Genomic DNA, 9967 nt, shown 5'->3' with positions numbered 1-9967 from the left:
ACCTGGAGTGGGCAGTTGGCATTTAGGAGGGATGACAGCACATTACACGTGTGTCTATTAGTAAACCTGGGTTTAGGATTGTGGATCTTGAGAACAGTTAATTTTCCTATGTTATGATGTAAAGTGAATTGTATTTTGTGAGCTGGAAAGATGGGTTTCTCATTGTAGTCAGGAACTACAAAACGTAGTAAGTACTGGACATGCATAGGAAATATTTTCAGACTGTTTTTATTGTAAACCCTTAGTACCAAAACTTGTGTCTGAGTTCTTGCAAATACTGCCAAGTCCCCACATCACTATATATAGAGTATACACACACTCAGTTTCTCAGTAGTATTTTATTTCCTTTTAAGAGGGTGTCACAATCATACATAGTTTATTCTGTACATCGAGCACTGCAATTCAGCTTACTGTATGTGAGTAGAAGCAGCTGTAGTGCTAGAATGAACATTTCCTGCACATGTATAACAGGATTGGCAAATGAAAATATGTGCATAAATAATTAGGAATTGCTTAGCAATGGTAACATTTGCAATTTTTGGACGTATTGTTACATTAAGGACACAATGTGCCTATACGAGAAGGAATGCTAGGCCAACTAAATAACATATGCTTATGTTGTGAACTTCTGTAAATGCCAGATCTATAATTTACTTTACTGTAAGAGAGCAATTCACTGTGCTGTACATCATGGAAATGGGCAGCTATTTGAAAGTTAATTGAAATTTAATAAATCTATGGTAGCAGTTATTTTACAGTAGTTAATATAATGTATTAAATTGAACATACCTCACAGCTCTGATATTACCAACAGAGGCGTTTTCAGCACATCCAGATTAAGAGAAACAATGAGCTCAATCCAATTAGGTGCGAGTTTGCAAATAATGCGCGTACCCAAGAAACGCACAATCCAATTTGCGCTACTCGTGGCAAGGTTGCATAAATTTTGTACAAAAAAGCAAACTGGGAGAAGTGCATGAAAAAGTGGGGAAGCTATCCTGTACCCAGAGAAATTGGTAACTGTGATAGGAGGACCATATAGAAGGCTGTTACGCGGCCATAAAGAAAGTACCTGAGGTTGCTAAAAGGTGTAAAATGTTTGTTTTTGCACTTTTGAGCAATGATAGCAAGCAAGTGTTTTTCCTCATATTAAAGCCTTTCTAGCATTTTGGGTACAGGAAAATGCTTGTACGGTGATTTTGCATTGTTTTAAACATGTTTGTAAAAAGTCAGAATAAGCACTTTTACCTCTCATCTGCAAGTTCAAACCCTCTCTGCACATGCTTAAATAACACCTCCACATACCTGTCCAACATCAATTAACCCTTTATTGAGCGTTTTAGAGCAATTCGCTTGAAAACTGACATTTTTATTGGCCAAATTATGCTAGTTAAACCCCTCTAAGTGCATGATTATTCATTGTGATGAGCGTACCAGAGGTTCTGCACTGTGTACCAACATTTTTACCTTAAAATAAAGATTTTCCCTACCTTTTCACCTACTCAGGGGGGTGTGCACAAAAAAATGCAACTGTCCTCTGAAAAATTAATGTGAGTTTGGAATTGGATTGAAAATAAAATTTGTGATGTGAGTTTGCAGTGAGAACGGCTCACAGGACTGAACTCGCACCTAATTGGATTGACCTGAATGAGTGACATCCTTGGACAGATGTGTGAATATGGCAGCAGTGTAAAAGGAGACAAGGAGGAAATAATGCTTTATATAGTCTACCTATGACTAGTTCTTATCTTAGTATGACCCTGCTCAGGAGCATTAGATTGCATCATCAGGTAAGCTTAAACTTGTCACATTAGGAGACAATGCTATATTTTACAAACTAGATTAGCAACATCACTAACTGAGACTTTTCCTAATGCTAGATGTTCTTTTTCAGTTTTCCCCAAATGTAATGTGTATCTGAAAAAGTGTTATTACATCAACTAATTCAGAGTTATTTCTTTTTTATTTCAAAGTGTTACATTACACACAGAAGGGAAGGATAGGAAATTAAATACTGCAGTCCTAGGCATTACTGATCCCTATAATAAGCCCCAAATTTGTTGGAAACACATGTAGGTCTCGGCCTAGTCACAGATGTGCAGTTGTTGGCCAAAAGTAACTAAGCGGTGGGTTCTAAACCCTGGTGGTTTGGTAGGGGTTTTGCTATCTGCAGATTTACTAAGGCCAAAACCGCAACAAAACCGCCGTGAAAACATATTATAGAATAGAACAGGGCTAGGGCTAAAATTACTAGTCAGTTGTTTTGGTGTCATTTTAGAACCCGCCGTCAAACCTCCACCAAACTGCCGGAGTTTAGAACCCGCCGCTTAGTAAATTTTTCCCGTTATGCGTTTTGGTGCCCACGGTAGTTTAAACTGTTTCTTTACATTTCTTTCTTATTATAAATTATATGCAACTTTACTTCTGAAGGGGGAGCTCATGTTCATCAGAAACAAATGCATTTTTATTAATTTAGAGAATACAGATAATACTTTACAGTGAAAGGACACAGTACAATGGATCTATTTAGTTATGGAGAGAGAAATAGTGAACAAGGCTGCCACAATAGGCTCAGTAGTTTATTATATTATAAAATAGTGTATGACTGCATAAATCATCATGTTTCCCAAGACATTCTATCTAAGACACATGGCATTGTCAATCTTATTGAAAATATTCTCAAGTCAAATGTGTTCAGATATTGATTAGATCCATTTTTAGGATTTTTACTGTCAACCAAATTAAATGCAAGTAAATCTAACCCTAACATATTTAATATTATTGTCACTGACTGTAAGGAGTGACAGTGCACTGCAGTACTAAGGGGCAGGTAAAACAGGGCATACATAAATCTGGGATGTATAAGGTATCGAAATATGTGCACATGTGAGGAAACAGCTACATAGGGGTCTGTTCGTAAAAGTCTACAAGCTAGTAGAAACAGGGAATAGCAGAGACAGGAGGAAAGATTCCAGTATAAATAGCACTATATAAATGTGATATGCATAGGCTTTAGTAAAAAGGAGGCTTTTCAGAGTGCATTAAAGTCTGAAAATGAAATATACTATACTGCTTTTAACTTTTGATGTAATTAAAATGAATGGTAAATACATTTCATAACTAGGAATAAATAACAAGAGAATGTAATGCTAGTAGATGTGGCGTGGCTAGCTCTGCAGCTTTTAGTACAGGTTCTATACATTAAAATAAAGAGATTGAAAACTACACGATTTGGAAAATGTGAACAATAAAACCATGAACTGACAGATTTGAAAATATTTAAAATGGAAAATAGGCAAACATGCTTGGCGACTAAAAGAAATAAAGTTCACTAAAGGCAACTCTATATGCCAGATTGCTGCAGATTACACTTGGAGAGAAAACTAGAAGAAAATAGCTTCTTTTGCAGCACAGTAAAATTATTTTGAAAATTAGGGCAGGAAAGATGTGGAATGTGGGACAGGGAGCTGGTATTGGGGGACATACTGAATGTTCTCAGGGTACATAGAGCTATAAAGTTAGGGAAATGTGGTCTATGTACAGGTATATGCTGACTCAGAGACGAATCTGATTGAAGATTTAGAGTTGGCCCAAAGTATGTTCAATAATGTGATGACAGTTCTTTATATAACTATTAATGTATCTGCATTACCGACTCTTAAGCCTTATTACTGTCTCTCTACGTTGGAATATATATATATATATATATGAATGAGAGAATAGTAGTGGTATAGGGCACTGTTCCTAATATATATATATATAAATATATATATATGTGTGTGTATACACACATATATATATATCTATACACACACATACATATACACGAGGGTTGTTCAATAAGTAAGGTAACAACACCTCTCACGTGTGTAATATCCTCTATTTCATTTTAATTTCCTGCCAGGCCAGAGCAGGTAGACCACTGCTTCCCCTCACAGCCATTAGACTGCACCTCATATCAGTCATACTGTCCCACCATCAGGTGTAAGATGGCGGGGATGACAGAAACATAGTCAGACATTGAGGTGCGTAGTGTGATCAGATTTCTGTGTGTAAAGGGCACGTCAGCAGCTGAAAGTCATTGCCAACTTGTCAAGTTGTACGGTGATAACGTCCTATCACGGAAACAGGTTTGGGGTCGGTGCACTGCCTTTGATAACAGTAGGACAGACGTTCAAGATGAGCAGCGAGCCGGCCGGCCAAGCATGTCCACCACAGATGACAATTTGTGCCGCATTATAGGTCTGATTTGGGAGGACAGACTCATTCGAGTTAGTTATATTGCTGACAAACTGAACATCTCAATGTGTACTGTGCACAACATTGTTCATGAGCAACTGGGGTACAGGAAAATGTGTTCACCAATGCCATACTATTGATTATACTGTAGATATATGTACAAGTTGAATAAATGTATACAATGAGAGGTCTTGTTACCTTATTTATTTAACCATTCTAGTGTGTGTATATAAATATATAGTCCAAAAAGGTTGGGTATAAACAATGCGTCAACGGAAAAACGGCACTCAAAGAACACCTTCAAGAAATCCCAAAAAGTTTAGTCAACGTTTCACAGATCCTTGTCTCCTTAGCTGTCCTGTTGAAGGAAACAAGGATCCCTTGGATTTCTTGAAAGTGTCCTTTAAGTGACTTTTTTTCGTTGACACACTGTTTATATACACATTATATATTCAGTGTATTGATCCCAAAACACCAACAGCATAATAAATGTCACGATATCTGACAGGTTCATCTGGAAACAGGATTTGCAAAGGCTGTTGTAGATTTCTGCTCATAGATGATGATGTTGATCCATTTGGATGTATAACGTCTGGCACAATACAGAACTGAGGTATGTATCACAGTTGCTGGGCTCTATCTCTGTATTAAGTATTCCACACTCTGGCACAAACTCTCATTTGAAGGGGTCCTGCTGGGTGGTGCTTTCTTCATCTCGGCTCTAAATTGCACTGCGGCATCTCGGAAAAATTGGGCCATCCAAGTCGGCCAGCCTTCTCTTTCTCACTGGTAAAGCAAACAAATACAATCTGAATTAGAAGGTAACATATAATGCACATCCTAAATCCAAAGTAGAAACTAACTGAAAAACCTTGACTTTGTGTTCTGCACCTCCATGGAGACATGAGTCTGCTGAAGTATCCACATGTTTCTAGGAGTCTATTAGCCTTTGGCTACTCAGAAGTGGGAACATGTATACTATGCATGATGTGTTCTTCACATACCCTTCACACCAACATGATTCCCCGAGTTGTTGTCTGGAAACTACCGTTACTGTTGTACAGCTTGAAGATTAAACATATTATTTCTTTTTAATATAATTTACATTACTAATGTGAACCTATAAATACCCTCTAATGCAAAGGTTCCCAAACTCCGCTATTACAGTCCAGGTTTTAAGGATATCCATACTTGAGCACAGATGACTCAGTCAATTTGATTTAACCTTCTGGACGCAAGGATGGATATCCTTAAAACCTGGGCTGTAATGGTGGAGTCTGGGAAACTCTGCTCTATTGTAAAAAAATGAAATCACAACTACCCAATCTCATTTTTTATCATTCTTTTCACTCTTGTTAATCTATAAATTGCAGTATCATAACAGCTTATTCCCCTATCACTCTTAGGAAAATAACAAGATCATCAGTGTTAAACTACACTCAATGTATTATATGTAGAAAAAAAGCTAATTCAAATAACTGGAAACAATTAATATAAGCAGAGAAAAACAGCATCAATAGATAGTAGGAAGAAGAAACCATTTTTGGGGTGAAAGCAAGATTACAGTAAGTGCTGTGCAGAGCCAGAAAGTGGCAGACTAGAGCCCTGCCTGTGGCATAGAAGTGTTGCCAGGAGAAATGTATAGAGATTGTATCTATACTTATGCATCCTCCAGGTCCAGAGCTGAAAACTTATGCCATGGGACATCAGATCTATGTATACGAGCTGCAAACAAGAAGCAGATTAGATGGGTCTATGCTATGAACAAAAACAGCCACAGAAATACAACAAATGATATGATCAAATCATACTTCTTACTATTACAAACACATGTGATAAAAATTTGAACGGTTTGGATGTCACGACAATTTTGTATCGGTGAGTTGCACATTAGGCAATATTTAATATGATGTTATGACTACATGTACATACATACTTTCCTACTCTCAAGGCTTGTCCAAAATTAGAGAGTAGGCCAGCCTCCCAAATCCGCTCACTTCCCCATTGTACAGCTGTGAGTGGGGTTGTGATGATGTCATTTGCATTGCCAAGACCATCCCACATCTCAGCTTGATGTCACCTACATGGATAGCTCAGAGGCAATATTGAAAATGTAGGATAAGAATGTGTTGAGATAATGGAATTTGGCACAAATACTTGTGAAAACATTGGAAAGTTTGCGGAGATTGTTACACATTTTTAAGCAACGTGTACTTGATAGTTGCTATTGCACCTCAATGTATATTAGTAGTATATCAGTTGAGTATAGATAAAATACTAACTTCAACAAAGCATACTTCTATATGCTTATTACTATAGAAAAGGGTGCAGGTATTATAATGCATTTAAAGATGTATAGATCTTTATAGATCTTTGTAAGAAATGCATTACTATTTTAAAGTGAAAAGTTATAATGCAAGAGCTAGGTCTGTAGCAATAGCAGGTTCTCAAATCCTCATACAACTGACCCGACCTGTGCCATGGGAGGCAGATTAATAAAATAGCCCCAAGCTTGCTCAGGGGGCAGCATAATGATGTGGTGCCTCTCTCATATCCTGGGACAGTTATTTTTTGGTATGTGACTGGGATACTACTAACCACACAATAGGGCAAACAATGTTAACTTGGGGCTTAAAAAACCCAGAAAAAGACAAACATTAACAATGATTTTTTTTTTAATTATTTTAGTTTTTCAACAGAGTGCAGAGAACATCAACACAATCACACTGCACCATATCTGAAAGGAAAGTCCCAGTATGTACTTTTCAGTATCAATTAGAATATAAGTTAGCTCTCTTCCTCAATAAGCAAATAGTAAAGCTTCCAACTCTAAGTTAAAAACTGTACTATACCAGACACTGGCCCAAAATGTTGTTAAAAGTCACAGACAAGTGACTATTATGTCCTCAAGCATGTTACTTTTTTCTTGCTGTTTGATTTGTTACCGTGATTATTTGAGATTCCAGAGAGTTCTTATTATCTTAAAAATTATGTATGGAAACTATACAATGAAGCGCCAAAAGTCATAAGTCATGGGATAGATGCCTAGTATCGTGTAGGACACCCCCCCCCCTCCCATCCCCGGTGAAGCGTAGCAGGTTGACGTGGCAACGCTTCCATAATTGGACGGAAGACCCCCGAAGGGATGTTGACCCATGCCATCTTGATGACTTCCCACAGCTCCCTGATAAGTGTAGGTGCAGAATCTTGAGTGCGTATGGACCTCTCCACAATGTCCCATAAGTGCTCGATTGGGTTCAAGCCATGCGAACGTGGTGGCCACGTCATCCGCCAGAACTCTTCAGAATGCCCCTTGAACCAATTCTGGATAACTTGGGACCGATGACATGGTGCATTATCCTGCTGGAATCATCGTTGTGGTTCATGAAGGACTGCAAATGGTCATCAAGCAATGCAACGTAGTGGTTACCGGTCAATGATGTGTTCAGGCGGACCAGTGGACCCAACCCATGCCATGTACACACCCCACACCATTATGAAAACACCAGCAGCCTGCACTGTGCCTTGTTGACAACTGGAGTCCATGGCCTTATTGGGTCTGCACCTCACCTGTGCCCTACAATTGGCCCAAAACAACTGGAACCATGACTCATAAAACCAGGCAACATGTTGCCAGTCCTCCAGGGTCCAATTAGTGACGTAACGAGCCCTGATGAGGCGCTGTTTCAGTGTCAATAGAGGCACTCTGGTGGGCCTTCTGCTCCCATATCCCATGGAAGCTAAAGAACGTTGTACTGACGTGCTGGATATGCCAGCACGTCAGTAATTCACGTTGCCTTGCCATGAGCAGCCTAGCTCAATGTCAGATTACAACTGATACAGGTCTGGGAATTTCCAAGACATCACAGTACGGTGACGCCACCTTCCATTACCTTTACATACAGCTATCCCATGACTTTTGGCACCTCAGTGTAATTATGTTTATAATTGAGTCACTCAGACTATTGGATGACGATGCAGTCAATCCTAAGCCTAGCTCTTGGATTGGGTGAAGGCAATGTAAAAGGCAGGAAGCTAGAGTCAACACTGATGATCAGGTGACCAAGCCTCCCAGCGAAACGCGCGTCCTCACTCCGCTAGCAGCAACATCCTACACACCACTCCAGCATTTCAGCAGCCCCATGCACATGGACCTTAGCTAAGGTACTCTCTTTTCTTTCCCTCATAGTGCTCTCTCATCTGGGAGGAAGCCGTTGACTTCTCCTGCAATGCCTAGCGGTAGCAGGACTTAGACATGGCGGATTCCCCAGACAGCAGAAGCATTTCTGTTGTTTCCTCCAGGGCAAGCGCTTCCCTCTCCCTCATCCCCTGTTTGAACCTTAGACAGGGGAAAGCAGAATTGGTCAGCCTCTTCTTCTCATCTCCCTGGATCTGACTTTTTTCCCTCCATCACGTGATACATATATCCATGTATATTTTTTCAATACAATTTATATTTTGCTCAAAAACACATTTTTTTAAGAATAGAGGTTCATTTATATTAGAAAATATGTGTTTATTATATGGTGGCTCTCATTGATTGCCTAATAACATTAATCACAATTGTATGTCTTTTGATATCCTTTATATTAAGGAAGACCTTTGCTTAAACAGCCAGTATTGCTGTCATTTATTGTCCATATGTGAATATAATTGGAGGCTGTATGATTACATACAATGCTTAATTTTGGAGTGGGTTTTCATCCCTGCAGGAGATATATTATATTTTCCACATGAATTTTGTTTTTCCTCCTTCAGGGTTCATTACTGAAATAATTTTGCCGTTTGTGTACACTCCATGTTATATCCCCGAGGGAGATATAGATTATGCTCTTCACATGAAGTGTATTATTGGTATAACTTTACCACTTGTGTACACTTAATATCATTCTAGATCCTAAGGTCACCCTAACATATAGCATGATATTTAATACATTTAGAAATGCTCTGTGATATTCATTGATTCATGTTTATTTATTGACCTCTTACTATTTGTAATTTATATATTTATATTTTTATTCCTTCATGGGAATTCGTTTTAAACAGGAGCTCATTAAAAGTTAAGTTTTATTATGCTTGATTAATCTTTTGTATACATCACATTTCTTATTTCTGCATAAGAGTGCCCCCACAAAGACATATTTGTCTTTTTCTTTTTTTTGCTCTTTGCATTAAAAGAACTTTTGTCCATAATTATGTTTATACTTGGGAAAAGAAAGCATAAGGAAATATCTTGTAATGATCCTCAAATAGGAGGGATAACGCTATGCAGAGAACATGGTTTAGAAATTTACACATACAAAGAGGATTTATAGTTCACTGGAACCCTTTGTCACTCAGTGAGCTTTCCTCTGAAGAGGAGACTGGTAATATTTAATCTTAATGCACCAAAACCTGCTCCCAATATTGATTTAGCTCTGGCAGATATTTTTAAAACTTTTGCAGAAAATATTTTGTCTTAATGGAACTGCAGAATTGTGTGTAGGCAGAGATCTCTGGCACCAGGTATACGGCTGGTGCAAGTGTGCACTGATAATGACCGCTATGAATCCAAGCATATAGATGAGAGCAGTGCAGCGGTATAGGTGTGCATTTTCCTCTGTGTACGCAATGTAGGTGTAAGTACATTTTTGACTTGCGTTCAAGTCCAAACTGATCCCATAGTGAAGAACGCCTTTCCACAAAGCAAAAGCAGAATGCTAAGCCTGCATTACTGGAAAATTCTGCT

The 9967-nt window shown here is 38.5% G+C and overlaps 1 protein-coding gene across 3 annotated transcripts in view; it reads right to left on the bottom strand.

Annotated features, from left to right (window-relative positions):
• Positions 1–331: 331 nt before the first annotated feature.
• Positions 332–9967, bottom strand: part of TMOD1 (tropomodulin 1) — a 102453-nt gene continuing 92817 nt past the window's right edge. For 2 of the 3 annotated variants that reach the window (XM_088461312.1, XM_088461313.1), the window contains exon 10: positions 332–5025. In XM_088461312.1, the coding sequence (XP_088317438.1) occupies positions 4961–5025 (65 nt within the window). In that variant the 3' untranslated portion in view covers positions 332–4960. Of the gene's footprint in view, positions 5026–5899; positions 5965–9967 lie in introns of all 3 variants that reach the window. The other variant, XM_088461314.1, reaches the window with a different exon arrangement.

Source organism: Taudactylus pleione, unplaced genomic scaffold, assembly GCF_031769625.1.
Source record: "Taudactylus pleione unplaced genomic scaffold, aTauple2 ptg001032l, whole genome shotgun sequence".
Taxonomy (NCBI): Eukaryota; Metazoa; Chordata; class Amphibia; order Anura; family Myobatrachidae; genus Taudactylus; species Taudactylus pleione.
Note: the sequence above shows the minus strand (reverse complement) of the source record. Positions and strands in the feature narration are given on the sequence as shown.